Raw genomic sequence first — 22,852 nt, 5'->3', positions numbered from 1 at the left:
TATAGTTAAATAATTTACAATACAGAGCTATGTACATTCATTATGCCTTGCATGTAAAAAGAAAACAACTGTTTATTGCAACACATCAATTAAATCATCATTTTTGATCACAGTGTTTGATTTTCATTACCTTCAAGTTTTCATTAACTTGTATTATCATCTGACTACAAAGATCTTTCCCTTTATTTATCATAATATAAACAGTTTACAAAAGCATATTCTTTACAAAATGCTATATACAGTTGAAGTCAGAATTATTAGCACCCCTGTTTATTTTTTCCCCTGTTTTTTGTTTAATGGAGTGGAGATTTTTTTCAACACATTTCTAAACATAATAGATTTAATAACTCATTTCTAATATCTGATTTATTTTATCTTTGCCATGATGACATTAAATAATATTTGACAATATTTTTCAAGATCCTCGTATTCAGCTTAACTTGGCAGGTTAGGGTAATCAGGCAAGTTATTGTGTATTGATGGTTTATTCTGTAGACTATAAAAAATAAATAAATAAAAAAAGCTTAAAGAGGCTAATAATTTTGTCCTTAAAATGTTGTTTAAAAACTGCTTTTATTTTAGCCGTAATGAAACAAATAAGACTTTTTCCAGAAGACAAAATATGATCAAACATACTGTGAAAATGTCCTTGCTATATATATATATATATATATATATTTAACAGAGCAAAGAAATTTTCACAATATGTCTGTCAATATTTTTTCTTCTAATGAAAGTCTTGCTTGTTTTATTTTGGCTACAATAAAAGCAGTTAATAATTTTTTAAAAACCATTTTAAGGACAAAATTATTTGCCTCTTTAGGCAAATTTCTTTTCCGATAGTCTACAGAACAATCCATCGTTATACAATAACTTGCCTAATTACTTTAACCTGCCTAGTTAACCTAATTAACCTAGTTAAGCCTTTAAATGTCACTTTAAGCTGTATAGAAGTGACTTGAAAAATGTCTAGTCAAATATTATGTACTGTCATCATAGCAAATATAAAAATAATCAGTTATTAGAAATTAGTTATTAAAACTCATAAAAACTCAACTTATATTGTTTAGAAATGTGTTGAAAAAATCTTCTCTCCGTTAAACAGAAAACAGGGAAAAAAATAAACAGGGGGGCTAATAATTCCGACTTCAACTGTATATATATATATATATATATATATATATATATATATATATATATATATATATAATAGCATTGTAACTGCAACCCATCTCTGGGTAACTGCAACCCATCTCTGGGAAACATCCATACACACTCATTCACACTCATACACTATGGACAATTCACCTGTACTGAGCTCCAACTCCTCCTCCTATAAGAGCTCAGCTCTGGCCAAGTGGCTCTGCAGTGAGTACCACTTGGCTAAATATGACCCTATAGTGTATGTGTGCGAATGAGAATGTATGGATGTTTCCCAGTGATGGGTTGCGGCTGCAAGGGCATCCGCTGCGTAAAAAATGCTGGATAAGTTGACCCCAGATTAATAAAGGGACTAAGCTGAAAAGAAAATGAATGAATAAATAAATGGGTTTTCCTTCTTCAGGCCATTCTTCAGACTGATGAATGCTCCCGGTTGCCAGGTTTTCACAACAAAAGTATCACAGAACCCAGTCAAAAAGAGCCCGAAACTAGCCCAATAATATTAAAATATTTCACCACACAATTGTCTGTATTTAAATATATATCAATATAATTAATGCATTATGTCAAACTAAAACAACTACTGGCAAGTAGTTAAAAGTAGCGCGGATTTGACAATCTCCTTCAGTCCAGAAAGCAAAATTAAAGTCCGACTATTAGTGACAGACAAGACGTCCAGTTGTAAACTTGTGTTAAACAAGAAGAGTGTTCATAAACACATTTTTGCTTAAAATCAAGATATAATGTTAACGCAGTCCATGACCAACAGTAAAGATCTAGCAATGCACAACGTTAATCTATAAGCAATCTGGGGAAAATTAAAAACGTTATATATTTTATTAAATTTACATGATAATTATATAAAATTTGTATATTTTATTATGAAGAATTTTTGAGCATTACTACATTTAAATTAAATTTTGTTTACGCTGGCATTGCAGTTCCATCAGCAAGAACGAAACAACGTCAAAGCGGGTTCCAACTGTAAAGACTGTAGTAATGTCTCACTTTAAATTTTGACCTAAATTAGTTAAACAAAAAACTTATTTTGCAACCACACAGTAACCATAAAAAACAATGTTTTGTCGATACACTATATTTTTGCTGAAGGAATATATAAAAACGTACAATTAATGTTATTTTACCGACTCTGCTTTTTGGGAATCGCAGTATATGTATTACGGTAATAAGCGCGTCACAGCCTCACGCTGCTGTTCCTTCATGTTTGTTTACAAGCACAGATTCGATGCAATAATGTGCGCCTTTTAACAAAGCAGGAGCCTTGCTGTAGTCAATTATGCTGTACTTAAATACCTTTTTGCCAAGTGTTTGCAGACGCTGTTTTGCAGAGAATCTCTTATGGAGAAGAGGATTGACTACTACACAGAGTATATTCTTCTTATTGACCTACACATTATGTTCCTGCTTTACATTTCACAATCCCAAAGTCTTTACAGTCGATCGTGGTTGTCTGCATACGTACTAGTTAATTAATTAATTATCAACTGTAAACAATATTTTAATAAGACGTTTGAAAGGTTTGCTTTTTTAAGTGCGTTGTCTGTAATGCTGGTGTTTCTTTTTGATTCAGTGGTTGGAGAGAGAGTTAAAATGATGCTTTTCCTCAGATCTGTCAAGAACAAAGCTCGTTCATCAAAAGACTCTGTCACATTTCCCTCATGCACAGAAGGGTGCTGCATTTCTTTCACAGTTCATTTATTGCCCGTAAGTATTGCATATAATCCTGCTAAAGAACTGAAATGTATACATTGGAGAATTACAAATCTGTTTTTGGGGGTCACTAAGGTGCAGAGTTTATTGAGGTAAAGTTGGTTTTATATTCGCACATTCATTCAGTGACAACTTTCCTATTTTGTTTACCATGGTCAAATATTCGGCTTGAAATTGTATGCAAGTATGACTTGGAAACAACATAAGGACTATTTAATTGATTGTGAACAATGTTGTACTTTGATAGTCATTGGATGCTCATATATTTGAAATTTGCAAAGAATACTTACTAAAATGATATTATTAAGGAGAAAGTCCAAATGTGTGATTATAAAACCAACTTTACCTCAATGCAGATTTTAACATTATTTGTAATTAAATATACCTAAAGTAGCTAAATAAAGGTATTCAGATCAGAGATTATCTGCATCCAAATATGCCTACTACTGTATTATTTAGAAGAGTATGCAAGAAATAATATGTGAGCTTGATAGTATGGCTAAATGCATTGTATTCTTAAAATATTATGTGAGAAGTGTCCTGCAGGCTTACTACATCAGATGTGATTCTGTACACCTACTGAACACTTTTCTGCCCCTTAAGGAAACAGGAGAATATTTATTATTTACCACAAAGCTAATGTTGTATGTCACTTGACAGTGAAAAATGGTGGATGATTTGTGTTAATGTCATTTTAAGTTCAGATAAATTCCAAACCAAACTTAGAATTTGCACTCTAGACCATTTTAATGTGTTCATGTCGTTGGCCTACGAATATTTCTTGCTTGTTGTCAAACTATTTCATATCTGTAACAACAAGATTCAATCATAACTTTATGTTATAATAGTTATTGTAACTTTATTCATCAATATATGGAACTTTTTGGACTCTCAGAAGCTATGGAAATTTAAAATGTAAAACAAAAAATACATCAGGACCATTGTTATTGTTTACATCTCTCAAAATGCTCTATACAGTATGTAATGGTGTTTGCATTGGGAGATACAATGTTCTGCAGCTCTTATCAGAGAAAATGTAATCACCAACTTTTATCATGTTTATTTTTATAACAAATCACATCACAGCCTCTTTGTAAATATGGAGTAAGCGGGTGAGTATCTAAAGATAAACCTTTTATTATTTTTACAAATTCTAAATTTAATAAAAACCCTTTTAAAAGATTTACCTAATATATCAAGCTATATGTAAAAAAGTAGATTTGTGTGTGTATTTAGTGACATTTTGTCATCAAATTATTAATTTAAAGAGTCCAATTAAACTTATTCTCAAGTCGAGGTAAAGTTAGTTTTATATGCCCACATTTGCTCTGTGACAACTTTTAACATGCTTGCTATATTGTTTACTATAGTACTTTATATTTTTGGTACAAATTCAGTTAGGTCCATAAATATTTGGACGTCAACCCAATTCTAACATGTTTGGCTCTATACACCAACACAATAGATTTGAAATGAAATAAACAAGATGTGCTTTAACTGCAGACTGTCAGCTTTAATATGAGGGTATTTACATCCAAATCAGATGAACTGTGTTGGAATTATAACAGTTTGCGTATGTGCCTCACACTTGTCAAGGGTCCAAAAGTAATTGGACAGTTGGCTTCTAAACTGTTCCATGGCCAGGTGTGTGTTATTCACTCATATTTCAATTTCAATGAGCAGATAAAAGGTCATCAGCTAAAGCACATCATGTTCATTTAATTTCAAATCCTTTGTGTTGGTGTAAAGAGATAAAAATCTTAGAATTGATTCTATGTCTAAATATTTATTGACCTAACTGTATTTGGTCTGAAAGCACATGCAAGTATGACTTCAAAACAACATTAGCACTATTTATTTGACTGTGAACAATGTTTTCCTTTGATAGTCATTGGCTGCTACTTTGATTCACTATATAGAATCAGTATATAGAATTAACTTTACCTCAATTATTTTCATCTGTCTCCACCTCCTGAAGCAAACATTCAGCTTCAATTATCATGAAATAACTAAGTCAAATTTATTTTTTTTGTGTTTACTCTACTGAGTTAAATATTTGCATGAAACTTCTGTATTATTTATAATTTCAGTTAATCACCTATTGCAGTGTGATTATAGTAATTTTTAATGCAGTCATTTTTATTAAAGTATTTTTATAGTCATCATAAAAATATTAATTTTGTGTCTGTCCCTACATACTGCTACAGTAAACTTTGCTTCATTGTTTATTAAAAGGCATTAAAATATGTAAAGCACTGAGAAAAAGCTCAAAATGATGTCACTTGCAGTGGCAGGAATCTCTGGAAGTGATGTTGATATTCCTTTCTCGTAATTTTTTACAATATGTTTTTGATACATTAATAGTAGTATAATTACTTGTCAATATATTTGATTAATTATGACTTTTAAAAATAGTTATATGATGAAAATACATAAAACTCTATTTTAGATATGCCATGTATAGGCATGGGAGGATAACCGGGTTCAAGATTTACCGCGGTTTGGAAAAGTCAAGGTTTTATTATAGCTAAAATGTTCTGTTTTACCGTTCCCAAGGTATATGTAAGATTTTATGTGTTGTAATCTATGTTATTGAAACTAATGAATACAGCAGAAGTTAATGATTCATTTTAACTATTTAGCTTGACATGTTTACTGTTCCAAAACATTATAGGTGTTTCTTTAAATAATATATATATATATTGTGTTAAATAGGCTAAAAAGGTTTTTAGGTTTTAAAAAGTTTTTACCCTGACATTTAAAAGGAATATAATTTAGAGCAGTAATCACAATACCGAAATACAGTGAAACCGTGGTATTTTTATCCAAGTTTATCATACCTTCAGAAACTACCAGCCCATGCCTAGCCATGTGGTATCTGGTTTGAGGTTAGCATGTTGAACTTAGAAACAAAAAGGTGGAAAAAGGCTGTCAACTCTGTTAGTGATTTCATGGTAATTTAAATGACAATTAGTAACAGAATCCATTCCCTATGACATTTAAGAATTTTACATTATTTTAGAATAATAATGAATTCATTATTTGACTATGATAGCTTTCTATAAATTATACATTTACTGTCTATCAATCCAGTTTAAATAAAATAAAAAAGGATTGAAAAATGCCTGAAACGTTCTAAAAAATTGTCCTTGACATTTCTCATACAATTAGACATGGGCCGGTATAAGATTTTAAAGGTATGATAACCTTGGATAAAAATATCACAGTTTCACGGTATTGTGAGTACTGCTCTAAAATATATATATTTTTTAAATATCTGTGTAAAAAACAATATTTTTTTCCCACTTTGAACACAATGGCTTTGTCTGAAGCAACATACTTTCATACTAAATATTACTCTAAAAACAGTATGCGAGTCGAGCAGTATGCCTGAATTCAAAGAACAGAATGTAAGAAGTACCCAGATAACCTACTACTTCCGGCAAAATTCTGAAGTGCACTATCCCCTGATCAGTGGTGTAAAGTAACAAATTACAAATACTCAAACAACTGTATTTGTGTAGTTTTCTCAGAAATTGTAATTTACTGAGTAGTTTTAAAGATGTGTACTTTTACTTTTTTTCTTAAGTAAATTTTTAGTGCTGAATTAGTACATTTACTTCACTACTTCCTTTAACCTGCAGTCACTACTTTATTTATTTTTTGTTTATGGGGATTAGAGAAATCTGTCCTGTGATTCTAACAAATTATTTTGGTGGTTTGGTTTACTTTTCCAAACTGCAGTATAACTCAAAAAACGGTTATCGTGCCATGCCTACTTTCAGTGCTTAATGACAAACAAACAAACACTATTTTGTAAGAAACCCTTTTTCTAGACTCATTAGTAAAATGTGTTGGAGTAGAAAGCTCTGGGATGTTGGTTTTCTAGGAACAGAAAACCTGTTCATTTGGAATGAATTTTGATAAAAATTTTGACTTTACAGAGCTGCCTTCATTAAATGTGGTGGAACAAGAGGCCTGTTTGGAGGAGGCCGTGACAATGTTCACCAGCAAACCCTTGAAGACATTGCAGAAAAAATCAGAGAACGCAAGTTTAAACGAATTGTGGTGATGGCAGGGGCAGGCATCAGCACACCAAGTGGAATCCCAGACTTCAGGTAAAGCAGAACTCAACACTCTCTTGTCCACAAATCCACCTTTGAGATCAGTGCAACTTAAATCTCTTTTCCCCCCACAGATCACCCGGCAGCGGCCTTTATGATAACCTTCAACAGTACAATCTACCCTATGCTGAAGCCATATTTGAAATAAATTATTTCCATCATAATCCTAACCCTTTTTTCGCTCTTGCCAAAGAGCTTTATCCTGGTAATTACCAACCCAACCTGACGCACTACTTCATTCGCATGCTTCACGATAAGGAACAGCTGCTCAGGATGTACACGCAAAACATTGATGGACTTGAGCGCAGTAAGTATATTTTAGTTTAGATCACACCATGTACTCTACACTCTTTCCACCAAGTCTTTAAAGCATAGGTATTAAACTCATTTCCTGGAGGGCAGCAGCACTGCACAATTTTGCTCCAACTAATCAAGGTAGTGCTTCCTAGAGGTGTGAAATAAACTTGCGGTGGCAGTCAGATTGAAACACACCTTTTAACTACGGCACATGGTTACGTAATTGTGACCAAAAAGTGATTTTTAACAATATTTACATTTCTTATACACTGTTTCTTTTCAATGGGTTGATTTTTTTAAAGACTCTATTTGTTTTACTTTTATTCTTTTCAGGAGCCACGTGCACACACTGACAGGTAAAGAGTGCTTCTGACATTTTGTCTCATCAAATTAAAAATATATATACAGCAAATGAGAAATAATTGACATTATGGAATAAAAACATCCATGAAATAAAAAACTCTAAAAAGTAAAACAATTACAACAATAAAAAGTAGATAGTTTAAATAAGGCAAATGAGTTAATGAACCATTTCTAACGATGTACAATCATTTTGTCGTTTAAATCAAAGAATGAATTATATAATGTTTCTCTTGGTCGCTGACAGCTGTGAAGCCAACACAAAGTAAATCAATCTTTAAAAAATAAAAATAAAAAAACAGCTTAGAAAATGAAACCGAACGCATTTTTAAGTCCTCAAAAGGTGGGACTTAAACTAGTTCCATAGTTAATCAATTGTGGATATTGGGCAGATACAAATAGAGATGTATGAAACACTGCATACGTGAAAGGATATCGCTGAGGATAGCTCTTGGAAATTAGACATGGCTAATAAGCCAGTCATTATCGTGGGTCAGAACATCACTGTGATCCCTAAAAATGTGTTTCCTTCAGATTTGACCATTGACAAGGTCCTCTAATAAGGCCAATGCTATTGCCATGGACTAAGGGTTGTATACATTTGCAAATGCTGCTATATGTTCTAAATCACATAATTGGGTTAAAAAAAAAAAAAAAAAAAAAAAAAACATATATATATATGTTGTGTCAATTAACCCATTTATTAATTATAAATGAAAAGCAATGTTTTTCACATGTGTTGGTGCGATATTTTGTAGTGTGCAATTTGACATAATTGCCTCTAGGAGTCACCAATGGAAATACAAACGCACACAAGAAATACACGTACGCCAGACATGGAGCTCTATTTTGACGTTCCATGCACAAAACAAAAAGCGCAGGGTGCAAACGCTTTCAGTGCATGTCAGAACGCATTTCTGCTAATTTAAGGATGGGAAAACCTGCTTTGCGCCATGGCGCATGATCTAAAAGTGTTGAGTTTATTTTCTTAATGAGTTATGGGTGTGTTTTGAGAATAAACCAATCAGAGTCTCATCTCCCATTTATTTGCTATTTACAGGACGTAAAGCAAGTGGAAGTGGAAAAACTGAACATTTCACAAGCAAACAGTTAACAGTCTTTTTTAACAGAAAACAGTTAAACAGAGCATCTACTGTGCAAGAATTAGAGATAATCAATCTACTTTCACTTTCACTCTTGGATGGGGAAACCTTTACGCACAGAAATCAATTAGCCTATAAATAAATAATTTTGTTTATTAAGCGCAAATATTTGTTTCAAAACTATTTCTAAATTCAGTTCTAATTTCCAGCAAACGAATAAATGAACAATAATAACAAAGTGTGTTCAAAAACTTTTATATCCTGTTTTAGTTATGCTGTGCCCCATGCTGTGCCCCATATGGTCTAAAACCTGCGGGTGGGCAAATCTAAGCTTGTTTTTAATAAAAAAAAATATATAAATATGGATATAATAAATAATACTGCTAATAATAATAATAACATTATACAAAAGCAAATTGTTATGAATGAACTATAAAAGCCTCCCGAGATGAAGAAGGCAAAAAAAAAAGACAGTGGTTTTTCATATTCATGTAAGCTAGAAAATAATATGTTTTGTAATATTTTAATCCTTTATATTTATATCCTATATATATTATTATTGTATCCTATATATTGGCCTATCCTTAATATTTAATTTTTTCATATGTAAATATATTTGTGTATTTCTCTACATCTTATGTGTAGGCTATTAAGCAGTGTGTAAGCGAGGCGCAACTCTGCGCTGGAGTTTAGACCGGGTTTGTTTTGGTCTAATGAAAAATCTATTATAGTTTCTCAAAATAGCAACGCACCAGCAGTGTGCCTCAGAACGCCTTCCTTTTTAGACCAGAACGCCTATGGGCGCACATATGAGCGCAAATGCATTTGCTATTTAAAGTGCGTGGCGCAACGCCTCAAATTGACTCTTGCGCCAAGCTGAAACTAGCAAACCAGTATTGCGCCGCGTCTTGCGCCACATTGCGCCGGGTGTATGATAGGGCCCATGAAGTTGGCGCAGACCAACGCACATTCTCAAGTTAATTTCATTGTTAGTAAATCCAAATGTGAGCGTGAAACCTGGCGAATGCAGCGTTGATACATGAGGCCCCTGGTCTGACGAGAGCACTTTTAGCTTAGCTAGACATAATGATATTATGCAGCACCTAAAGATAGTTCCCAGGTAAATAACTAGGTAGCAGTTCTATGTAATATCATCGCACCTGCTGCTGCCGTAGTACAGAGACTGAGTGAGTGAGTGAGTGAGTGAGTGAGTGAGTGAGTGAGTGAGTGAGTGAGCCACTATTGCCATCAGGGACTGCCAATGATGTCACATGCGTCATCCAATGCAGACAAACCTTTTGCAAACTTGACCTAAAACTCAGACAAGCTCAGAAACAAAGGACACAACCATACCAAAAAACAAAATATAAAACAGACCCACATAATGCTAAGCTAAAAGTGCTACTGTCAGAATATTAGATTGGCTGAATGGATATTAAAAAATGGTGAAACTCAACTGTTTAATTTGGTGACTCCAGTTTACTGTATGTAACATTAGTAGTGGTGGGCAAAGTTAGGCTTCATAAAACACTGAAACAGTCGAAGTAAAGGTTTAAAGCTTCGAAATGTTTTGAAACCTTTCTCTACAGTGACACCTAGTGCTCATTTGTTATGTGTTGCTCTGGAACAGCTACAACAAAGAAACAGTTAAACAAACTGAGGTATAAACCCTACTTTGTAGAGTTGAGGTTTCAAGTGATTTAGTGAAGCGGTGAGAGTTTCAGACTAGCATGCAAAGATAATGGGCTCGATCACAGGTTAATGCAGCTATAGATGTTAGTTTTTAAATGCTCTGTTCTTGTAACGGCTTTTGTTTCAACATTGGTCTGACATCCCAATGAACACTTTGTGATTAAATATGTCTTGTTTTAGTCATAAAAAAGTAACATTATTAAAATACATCAAGTCACAATTTCAGATTATTTGTTAGGATTTGAACTTGGGATATTTGCAGCACAGTTGCACACACGCAGTCCACTAGGCTACATAAGATAGAGCTTTTGTCCCGACCCTGTCAATCAAATGCAGATTTGCCAGGTCTCGAAACTCTTCTAAAATGGCCGATGCTTTGAGTTGCTTTCATGTGACCTGGTGTTTTGAACAGTGTTGCCAACTTAGCACCATTGTTGCTATATTAGGCGACTATTCAGACCCCCTAGCGACAATTTGTTTTTAAAAAGCGACTAGCGACAAATCTAGCAACTTTTTTGGGTGTTACTGGTTATTTTTTATAGACTGTCATATGCCCATACTTTACCATCCTTACTCTTCTCAACGAGGTGTGGGTGATGCTGTGTCGGCCCCTCCCCTGCCTTAGAGCACTGACAGGCGACCCAGTCCTCGTACAGCAGCCTCTCCCACCTACAGCCTGAGAGCCGATCACTCTGCGTACCGATGGCAAATGATTTAGCACCGACAGTGTGAGATACTTCCTTTGTACAGTCAAACAAATCTTGCTTCTCCTTTATTTTAACAATTTAATTTGATCTTTTATTCTTTTCTTGTTCACAATCACATGTTAAGTGACAGTTTCGGAACTTGTATTTTTTGTACTTGAGTTTTTTTTACGTCTGAGAAATTACTGCAAATTCACTACACATCTATAATGATATACTGTATTCAAACAGCAATAAATTTAGTTAAATTGACATGTTCACATGAAGCGTAGTGCAAATGTAAATACCCCTGTATTAATCATAGGCTGTTAAACAAACAGAGACGATATAACATGATGTCTTAAGTAATATGCAAATCGACATATGACGCAATCTAGCAACTATTAGCGACTTTTCGGGCAGAGCTTAGCATCTTTTCATTGAAAATAGTTGGCAACAGTGGTTTCGAAACACTTTGTCACGTGACCTGGGTGTTTTGGATCATGTTTTCGTAACACAAGCGCTTCAGGATCTTGACACTGTGTTGAAACGTTAGTTTCACGCTAGCCAACCCTAAGCATTAGTAGGAACATATTAAACAACATTAATATTGAATGCAATTGCTAATAATCATCTGTCATCGTTTCTTGCTTAAATTGATATTGAAATCCACATTAGTGGTGCAGTTGTTACTAGGTAGTTTGTAATCTTTTAAGGGCACTCATTGAAATACTCATTGGCAAAACCATGGAGTTTTACTGGGGGCTTATTACAAGACTTTTGATCTTTTATGACTTAGTGTCAGAGAACTGATCATATATACTTCTATTGCTTGATAAATGGTTAAGGCACAAATGTAGCTAATAGACAATGGCTCTTCATGTAATAATGTGTAGTCACATAAAATACCTAATTTACATTTACCAGAAGTTATAGGTTGAAACTGCATTAATTTCAGTAATAATCTGTATGCTTCTGTTACCTTACATAACAGGAAAAATGCATTTTGATTGATATATTATACTACTGAATCATAACTAAGATTACATATTTATTAGTAAATACTATTTAGAAATGGTTTGAGATAGCATTTTTGCCGAATAGGCAGTATTAAAAGTATTTTATTTAAATGTTCTCTCTCTCTTAATATGTAAATGACAACATCTCAATGATTGTCAGGTAAAACATTGATGCATTAATCTGTTTTTATGCATCTGGTAATGTTTTAAATTGGTTTCCATTTCAGCAAGGTTTATTTTGCAATGCCATCAGATTAATTAATATTTTTTATGTCCAACTTAGCTAAACTTGGTGAAGGCTATGCAGATTGAACATCTATGTGAATCATTTATGAATGTCATTGATCTTTCATTGATTTCAGTGGCTGGCATTCCTCCAAAGATGCTTGTGGAGGCACATGGAACATTTGCCACTGCCACATGCACAGTTTGTCGGAGGGATTACAAAGGAGAGGAACTTCGGGTAAGTATATGTCATTGAACTATTGAATATTTAACCCATGGAACTGCACTTTCAAATAAACCCATAATTGCCCAGCTCATTTATAAACATGCATCTCTGCCTCAACCTAATGTTAAATGTCCTGTGAAATTAAAATCAATATTTTTAGATGTTAGTATCAGCATGATATCTATAATCTAGTGTGCTCCAAAATTCACATATATAGAGTATAAAACTAATATAAACATCCAACATACAAAGCTTGCAGTTTGTCATCTTCGCCTAAATCGATCAACATTTTTTTTCACGTAACCTCATACTTCAAGTTCTCAATAAGTCTTTACCAATCAAATGCTCTCCAGTATCTGACATGCCCCACCCCCTTCAAGATGCTACTCTTTCCTTTTTTCCTTTTTTTTTTTTTTAACTATTTAATGTGCTTGATCTGAACCACAATCACTGGCAGTGCTGTGATAAAAAAAAAAAAAACTTTTGACCTATTGTTTTTTTATGGGGGAGGAGCTACTATGTTTTCAGTTCAATTCATGTTTATTTCTATAGTGCTTTCACAATGTACGTAGATTGTGTCAAAGCAGCTTAATATAGACGTTCTAGTAAAGTCCAAACACTGAAGAGCAAATCCATCATGGAACAGCTCCACAAGTCCTAAGCAAGCCAGTGGCAGTGGCGAGGAACAAACTTAACCAATTGACAAAGTGAAGAAAAAAAAATTTGGAGAGAAACCATGCTCTGTTGGGCACGACCATGTCTCCTCTGGCTACATGTCTTGTGCAGAACTGCAATCTAGGCACTAGTGGCTGGAGAACACTGGACATCCGTTTTGGAGAAGCTGCATGTGTGAGTAGGTCACCAGCAAGGGTTCAGGTTGGCTTACAGGAATTAATCTCATGCCCTCCACTCCTCCATTACTGCCACAGCTTCTGCTCAGGATACGGCCTGGTCCAGGATTATGGAGACCTCTAGAAGTTCTTTATGGTTGGTGTCATCTCTTCACAGAACTTGGATGACATCAATGACTCTGCAAAATCTCTAGAGGCCTCAGGATGTGTATTACCAGGTGGAGATAGAGAACAAAGTAAAACAATTAGTGTAGCTGCTGTTCATAATGTATTTGAACTAGAGATATTAAATATCAATGCAAAAAAGAAGTGCTTTAAATGAAAATCGCAGATATATAAACAAACATGTAAAGCATATGAGTGTTTCTAACAAAATGTCTGGTGCATTAAGACAGGAGGAGTGTGCCCTAAAGGTGGTTGTCAAGCCCGCTCACCTGCGTGAAGCACACTCATGCATCATACCTTTATGTGATGCATTGTGTGTTTGCATTACTAAAAAGATAGGTATTTAATCTAGTTTTTAACTGAGAGAGTGTGTCTGAGCCTCGGACATTATCAGGAAGAATTTTTCAGAGTTTAGGGGCCATAAATGAGAAGGCTCAACCTCCTTTAGCGGACTTTGCTATGGTACGACTGGAAGCCCTGAGTTTAGAGATCTTAAAGAGCGGGTTGGTTTGTAATGATATTTTATAAACGATACAGAACTTAACAGGCTCTCAAATATGTCCTGCCCTTTCTTCATTTTTTTTAAATTGAGATAATCAATTTAAACGTCAAAAATCAAATAAAACTTTTCAAAGCACTTCACATAACCTTTAACTAAACATTTTTTGTTGTGATTTAATAATGGGTTTTATTTAGAGATTCTGACTGAAGGCTGTTTCTCAATAGGATGACATCATGGCAGGAACAGTACCCAAATGCCCAACTTGTAAAGGAATCATCAAGCCTGACATTGTGTTCTTTGGTGAGGAGCTTCCACAGCACTTCTTCACCTACCTTACAGACTTCCCAATAGCAGACCTGCTCATTGTGATGGGAACATCTCTTGAGGTGAGGAAAAGCTCTGCGTCTTTAATTTTAAGTTTTTCTTTAATGCTGGATTCTAGAAATAAAACGAATGAAATAGGAGGCCAAACCTGTATATTGCCAAAGGCTATAGAATACACAAGGCATGTAATTTCTAAATGTGTAATTTTAAACATTGCAAATGAAGCCCCACCTTCTAGTACAGGAGCCAATCATAGATAGAAGGAAAGATCTGGGGCCTCATGTACGAAGACTTGCGTGGAAATCTTACTAAAACATTGCGTACGCACAAAGCTGTAAATGTGCGTACGCAGAAAAAAATTCAGATGTATGAAACACTGCGTACGCCGAATCTCACGCATATTCTTTTGTACATCTGAATGAACGTGAAACTGAGAGCAACATGCACGAGCACAAAACCCCTCCCTGCCTCCTCCCCCGTATGAATATGCTAATGACTATGCTAATGGCAAAACCCAACGAAAAAGCAATGGTAAAATCAAGCAAAAAGAGAAACTTTGAACAGAATGTGAATTGGAGGTGCTGCTTTCGGAGGTAGACCGGAGAAAAGCGGTGTTATTTGCAAGTTTGTTCTCCAGAATTAACAACAAAAGAAAAAAATAGAGTGGGAGAGTTTAGCTGATACGGTTAACACAGTTGGGTCTGAACATCGCACTGAGTGCATTTAAAACAGAAATAGTGTGGTTTATAACTGAAAAATGTTGCAGTACCCTTGGCAGTCTCAGTGGCGCACCTCGTAAGAAGCATGTGATCATGTACTGACATGTTCGAGCATTAACTCGGCTCGAATCCAGCGTCTAATAAATTCTTTCTTTTTCCCCCGCTACATATCAGATTTTGCCCACTATTTATCAAGAGAAAGACAAGTAGGAATCATCAATAAGTTTGTGCATCATATTTTATTTGCACATTTATTGAATGGAAATGTTTCTGATTCACGCATGCAAATTCATCTTCAGATAGTGTCTTTATAGCAATGTGCGTGCGGTAGATCGCTCAGATTACGTTGGGAAAACAGGCGACCGCTGCAAATTGTGCTTTAATGTTTAGCTGGTCAAATGTATGGTATGGAAATCTTACATACCTACTATATGAACCCGTCTCATACAGCTGCTATTGCAAGGGTCAGACACTTTGTTGAGAGGAATTTAACACAACTGCCTCTAGGAGTCGCCAATGGAAATAATACAGACACGCACAAAAAATGTGCGTACGCCTGCCAGAAAGCTGCCGTGAACCTGCGCACATTCCCACGTTCAGTTCATTGTTAGTAAATCCAAACGTGAGCGATTCTGAGCGTGAAACCTGGCGTACGCAAAGTTTTTGTGCGTACGCAGCGTTGATACATGAGGCCCCTGGAAACTACTAACCCTAACCTGGTTATTTTATTTGACTATGGGTCATGTCTACATGGCCTGCACTTAAAAGTACATAGTTGAGTTTTTGAGTGGTTTTAACCAAATTAAATAATACAGTCAATTATCATTGATAATGAAAGTAATGATAAATAATATGATTGTCCATTCATCACACTGACACTTCAGGATTATGGAGACCTGGACCTCAGAAATTAGTGAATGAATTGGAAGAGAGTAATTAAGATATATGTAAATAAATAAATAAGACAGTAATATGCATATAGGTTGTTGTTCTCGTAGCAAAAAAGACTGACAGGCTTATCAGACTTATTATATAAGACTGAAGGGCTTGTTAATGTGAAAATAACTTCCCAATATATGTTATTACACTTATCACACAGCTGCTTGCCACAAAAGTAAACATTGGGAGCACCATTTAAAAATTAAAGGAAGAATCAAATTATTAATTTAATAAATAAATATATAATTCACAATTCACAAATAATAAGACATATTTAAATGTGTCTATTTAAATATATTTTTTGAAAATATTTTTTTGATACATCTAAACAGCTAAACAGAAGATTGTTTCAGCACATTTCTAAGCATAATAGTTTAAAAACCTATTTATAATAACTGATTTATTTTATCTTTGCCATGATGACAGTATAATATTTTACTTGATAAATTTCAAGACACTTCTATACAGCTTAAAGTGACATTTAAAGGCTTAACTAGGTTAATAAGGTAAACTAGACAGGTTAGAGTAATTAGGCAAGTTATTCTAAATGATGGTTTGTTCTGTACACTATCGAAAAAAAAATTAGCTTAAAGGGGCTAATAATTTTGTCCCGAAAATAATAAAAAAAAATTCAAAACTGCTTTTATTCTAGCCAAAATAAAACAAATAAGACTTAATATATTATAAAATATTATCAGACATACTGTGAAAATTTCCTTGCTCTGTCAAACATCATTTGGGAAATATTTTAAAAAGAAAAAAAATCAAAAGGGGGCTAATAATTCTGACTTCAACTGTATATATGTTTTTGAGTGTATTACACCTCTTAAGAGGTTATTGAGTGAATGGTGTTTGTGGTTTGCCCTGAATTACAGTTCTGACTTTTATTTTCAAACTGTCTGCTATTTTATTTTAAAGATTTTATGTACTTTCAGTAGCCTAGTTTGGAAATAAAGCACATAATCTGTACCTAAGGTGATCTTTGTCATAGAAATATATGTTGTTGTTCTGCTGCAACATCATAGAAATAGAAAGCTTTTTAAAATAGAATTTTTTGCACATGACAGTCGCAGATGCTTAGGACAAAAACTCCTTTTATCATGGAAAAAATACCTTTTATTGTGTGTCGTGGCTTCACGTCATGTGTTTTTAGCACACTGTGCAACAATTATTTAGCTTTTCATTATATCTAATAAAATGTCTGTTATTTCATCTTCTCAGAGTATTATATTTATCGCACATCCTTTGTTTAATTAAAATGGTTGTGTCCTTAACAGCAAATATTGAGCACAATTTAATTAGAAATGACTTCTGACTGCTGCTATAGCAGTTTACCAGTGCAGAGTGTTTGCTGAAGCCAATGTGGTGTTATAGAGCTTCATTACCAGCAGATGTCACAATAGAATCATGTGGTGGTTACTGCTGTTAAACAGGCCTGTTTTCTGGATCGTCAGGTGGAGCCCTTTGCAAGTTTGGCTGGTGCTGTGCGTGGTTCTGTACCAAGGCTTTTGATAAATCGAGACCTTGTGGGGCCGTTTGCCTCGGGGTCCCAACGTCACACTGACGTGGCTGAGCTGGGTGACGTGGTTAATGGGGTAAAAAAGCTGGTGGAGCTCCTGGGCTGGAAGCAGGAATTAGAAGACTTAATGAATGTTGGCAGAGACAAGGTGAGTTATAATCAACCACACTTCTTAATATAAATCACTTCAGTAGATGCATTCAGACTAGTCTGCTGTACTCGGAAGAACATTCTTGATGTGTTGCATTCTGTAAGAGTTATGAAGAGGTACAATTTTAATGGTTTTCTTGCAGCAGCATGTATCAACTTATATAAGGGATAGTTCATTATACCTTATAACTATACCTTAAAGTTCACCCAAAAATGAAAATTTACTCACTATTTACTAAGGGTGTTCAAATCTGGATTTTTTTGGAGTCGAATCAGATTCTCGACTCCTAATTTGGGGGTCGGTGGAATCAACTGTGAAATCAACTCCATTTACATTTACTTAAAACAGCGCAAGGATTAATGCTGTATCATGTCACGCTTTATACAATGAACAGTTAACTGTATATATTTGAACAGTTAACACAATGTAATGTTTAACAGTATTAGAATCTATTTTCTGTTAGAGTTAGTGCTCATAAATATCCAAACCTTAAAATTAGAATAGAATAAAAATAAATAGAAATATGAATAAAGCTACATGTATAAAATAAAGATTAAAATGTATTGAATTTACTACTGACACTTTCATGTCTTTTTCAAGGAAACAGCTGCTTTATAACTTCAAATATTTGTCATAAATATGAGTATATTAAAGGGTAGCTAAATCTCCAACACTATTCTTTAAAACATCACAATGTCCTTTTCTGCAATATCTGAATATATTTTTGTAGGAGCCTATTTGTTCGGATTTAATAATGTTATATGCTTCATTTTAGTTTTGAATAATTTTGTTTTGAATTGTTTGCATTTGAGAACTTAGAATATGTGTTGTTCAGATGGATATTCTGTGCATTTGGCATTGAGGATATGTAGCATGTTAAAAATTGTGTGCGGGCTCTTCAAGAGCTGCGTCTGTCAAATCTGACAGCATTGGGTTCTTTAGAAGACAGCGGAGTCACAGTTTTCTTTACCGCATACGCAATGGTTGAAATTTGAGGTTACTTTTTGTTTAGTTTATTTTAATTTATTTATGCATCTCTGAGTGAAGATTAAAAGTCAGCATCTGACAAGAAACAGACTGCATAGATTTCTTTTTTGGACATCATTAACTTGCAAGCTGCATTCTGCTAATTCTGGAGCTGCGGTAAAATAATGAGTAAAAAGATTGAGGCTATGGTCAAATAAATAAGTGAATGAAAAAACTGTGACTGCTCAGAGTGCCGGCAGTTAGGGACACCTGCCTTCGTGGCCAAAAAATGGACCTGCCCATCGGAAATACTCCCAATACCTCCAATTCTGGCCTGAATAGCTTACAAAATTAAATTGCAATCATAAAGACAGAAAGTTAAAACATCAATTAATCATCAAAATGTTTAATTGAAAGATGTGTAGCAGTTCATTAACAAAGAAAAAAAAAATCCCCAATTGAGCCCAAACAATGTTTTTTTTAATCAAAAAATAGTCAAAATATGAAACTTTTGATTACTTTCTTTGAGATTTTAACAGATATGTGTGTGTTGAGCATTAGTTAAGACAATGTTAGCACCTGTTAGCCTTAATTGTGGGAAAAACTAGATAATTTTCAGCTTTTGTCAGCTAATTTTATCTCCCGAGTTTAAAATGATTTTTGGGGCGAAATCAATATTGGCGCGTAGCGCATAACTGCAAGTGCAGAGATGACTTTTCGGTTTCTTATTATTATTCATAGCAGAGTTTTTTTATCTTATGAGAATAGACGTTGTCTATTATCAGGAGTTCGTTCACATTTAGACACATCACCGTGCTGCTTTGTTCGTCTAAATCCTCCAGATTATCTGCAGGGCTAATTGTTAAAATAGACAGGGCAAGAGACCTGCTGCACTGAGTCTGCATTCAGACCTATGATTCAGACCCGAGGATTGAAGGAGAAGTCCTCATTAATAGTGTTTATATGAACACGATTATCTTTATAATGATATAAATTGTGGTTATCTGTATACAATGGTGTAAAGTAGCTAATTACAAATACTAAAATTACTGTAATTGAGTAGTTTTCTTCAGGAATTGTAATTTACTAAGTAGTTTTATAAATGTGTACTTTTATTCTTCCTTGAGTACATTTTTTAGTGCAGTATTGGTACTTTTACTCCACTACTTTCCTTCAACCTGCATTTTTCCCTGTCTATGGGGATTAGAAAAAAATAGTCCTGTGATTCCTGTGCAATAAAATCACACACAGAAGGTAAATCACATCGTAATGAACTCAAGACATCTCAAGACATGGGCGATTTATAACTGCTGCAAACTGTTTGGAAGCATTAAAAGTGTCCAAGAAGATGTCCACAATCTTTTCACGCATTGACCCAGAGACTGTTTAAATGCTTGTCACTGATGAGAAGATGACGGATGTTTACTGTATGATGACCGAAATGGCCTTAAACACCCAGCAGGCACAAGACGTCAACATGATGTTAGAATGACGTTGTACCCCAGTGTCGTGGGGATGTTGCATTTTGTTTGGAAATGAAAATCATGTTGACGTCAGAACTCAAGGTTAGGCCAACGTCCAACCTAAAACCAACCAAATATCAACATCTAATGATGTTACAGGTTGACATTGTGTGGACATTACCAATATGACGTCTATCAGATATTGGATTTCGATTGCCATACCTGATGAATAAATGTCAGTATTTGACGTCAATATGATGTTGGTTTAAGATGTTGGCTCGACGGTAGATCACTTTCCAACCACAACCAAATATCAATGTCATTTGACATCGAAATAACGTTGTCCTTAGACGCTGGCTCGACATAAAATTTTGGACACCTAACATAATGACCTAACTCTAACCTAATGTTAATGTCTTATGACATTGTGTGTCTGCTGAGCAACAAGATGCACTACAGAATGTTACGTTCACACACATGCACAAATTACAAGTAAATGCATCAGCTTTATACAGTGTAATACTCACTACACACTACTTTTGAGTACTTTAAAAAGAGATACTTTTTACTCATACTTTGAGTAATATTTTCAACAGATACTTTTACTCTACTTGCACTACATTTTTAGGCAAATAATGGTACTTTTACTTGAGTATGATTTTTCAGTACTCTTTCCAACACTGTCTGTATATGAACTTACGAATAACAAATGTAGTAGGGCATTAAATTACTGTTTATTTCTTTGCATTTTTACTTTGTAAACTGTAAAATCATGCGTCTCCTCATGGTTTGTGTCACATTTTGTGAGCTTACTGAGAACAGTTGTTCCCTCCCCTCGTTCTCCCCTGCTGGCTACGACCACTCCTGCCCTTTGCTCGCGGAGCTCCACGCCCATTATGATGCATCTTTTGAAAAAAATCAGAGGTAGACCTGAACCGAAAGTGAGGGGTGTCATGACCCTTTAATATAAAAGTTTGATACTTGAATACTGAGTAATGGGTGAATGAAATAATCTGGTGTTATCGCAGACGGTCACGCAAGGCAAGCCCCAAATTTGTAGCTGCTCATTTCTGTATTTTTTTAACAGCAACAGCTGCTCCAATCGATCAGTAAATAAAATAGCTAGATTTCAATTTGAGTTAATGATCAGTCAAATGTAAACCCCCAACACGAAATGTTTAACTTGATTAATTCATACATTAACAAACCTAAAATAAAAAATAAATAAAAGTAGCGTGACAAACTATGCCTTAAAGCATATCCTATTGTTCTCTCTCTCGTAAATTAGATTCTTAAAAATTGTACTTTTAGATATCCTCTTAATTTTAAATATCATTATTTGTTTTGTGCAATTTTTTGTTTATTGTAATTAAATTAGGGTGTTTTAATAGGACGGCATACGATAGAATAAAAGGAGTGAGTCAGAACTGTTTTTGAACAGTTAGCCTTTGCAATATTTTAATTTAAAATACTCTTTTTGAATCGAATTCCGTTTGGTATAATTTGTATCTTTATTTTAATGCAGCTTTGTTGTACACAATTAACAAAAAGATTGAATATTAGGTGAAATTAAGTGCGTTCAGGGCCAAAACAAAACCACAACCACACGTATTGTCAGATTTTGTGTCAATAAATAAATCTTGGCTACATTTGCCTTTCTGATTAGTGCTAGCTTTATTTATTTGTTCCTTCATGAAAAAGGGATAGGTTCAAAATTTTTTACTTGAGTATGTAGCAGCAGATAATAACATTCATTCATTCATTCATTCATTCATTCATTCATTCATTCATTCATTCATTCATTCATTCATTCATTCATTCATTCATTCAATCATTTTCTTTTCGGCTTAGTCTCTTTAATCTGTGGTCACCACAGCAGAATGAACCACAAACTTATCCAGCACATGTTTTGCACAGCAGATGCCCTTCCAGTTGCAACCAATCACTGGGAAACATCCTTACACACTCACACACTCACACACACACGCACACACACACACACACACACACACACACACACACACACACACACACACACACACACACACACGCACACACACACACGCACACACACACACACGAACACACACACACTGGACAATTTAGCTTACCCAATTCATCTGTAGCTCATGTCTTTGGACTGTGGGGGAAACAAGAGTACCCGGAGGAAACCCACGCAAATACAGGCAGAACATGCAAACTCTGCACAGAAATGCCAATTGACAAGGCCGAGGCTCGAACCAGTGGCTATCTTGCTGTGAAGCGATTGTGCTACCCACTGCCCTTTAGTGACACCAGCCAATAACAAAACATCTTAATTTTACCTGCAGTGCTAATGTAAGATGTCGATCCGCTATAAATTCACACTCATATATTATATTTCATTTATAACACAGCAAACTTGACATCGCAGGCAGATTATCTTTAAAACTTAAAATTGAAAAAAATGAGTGTTTTATAGGAATTTTAAAGTGAAAGCAAGCTTCATCCCACAGCATTTATAATATTTATAATATCATAGAGTACTCGTAGTCAAGAAATTCAAAAGCGTAAAACGTGTGAGCATGCATTTAAAGCTGGTGCCTTCAGCAGGCCTGGATTGGCTAATCGAGAGGACTGGGAGAATTCCCGG

At 34.6% G+C, this 22,852-nt stretch overlaps 1 protein-coding gene across 6 annotated transcripts in view; it reads left to right on the top strand.

Moving 5' to 3' along the window:
- Positions 1-2,363: 2,363 nt before the first annotated feature.
- The window catches only part of sirt3 (sirtuin 3), a 40,809-nt gene continuing 20,320 nt past the window's right edge, over positions 2,364-22,852 (top strand). For 2 of the 6 annotated variants that reach the window (XM_009303488.5, XM_068222316.2), the window contains exons 1-7: positions 2,364-2,549; positions 2,753-2,886; positions 6,837-7,010; positions 7,091-7,323; positions 12,533-12,633; positions 14,364-14,525; positions 17,576-17,788. In XM_009303488.5, coding sequence (XP_009301763.1) covers positions 6,964-7,010; positions 7,091-7,323; positions 12,533-12,633; positions 14,364-14,525; positions 17,576-17,788 — 756 coding nt within the window. In that variant the 5' untranslated portion in view covers positions 2,364-2,549; positions 2,753-2,886; positions 6,837-6,963. 6 annotated transcript variants of the gene reach the window in all.

This window comes from Danio rerio, chromosome 7 (genome assembly GCF_049306965.1).
Source record: "Danio rerio strain Tuebingen ecotype United States chromosome 7, GRCz12tu, whole genome shotgun sequence".
In the NCBI taxonomy this organism is placed as follows: Eukaryota; Metazoa; Chordata; class Actinopteri; order Cypriniformes; family Danionidae; genus Danio; species Danio rerio.
The sequence above is the reverse complement of the archived record's forward strand: the minus strand, read 5'-3'. Positions and strand labels throughout refer to the sequence as shown.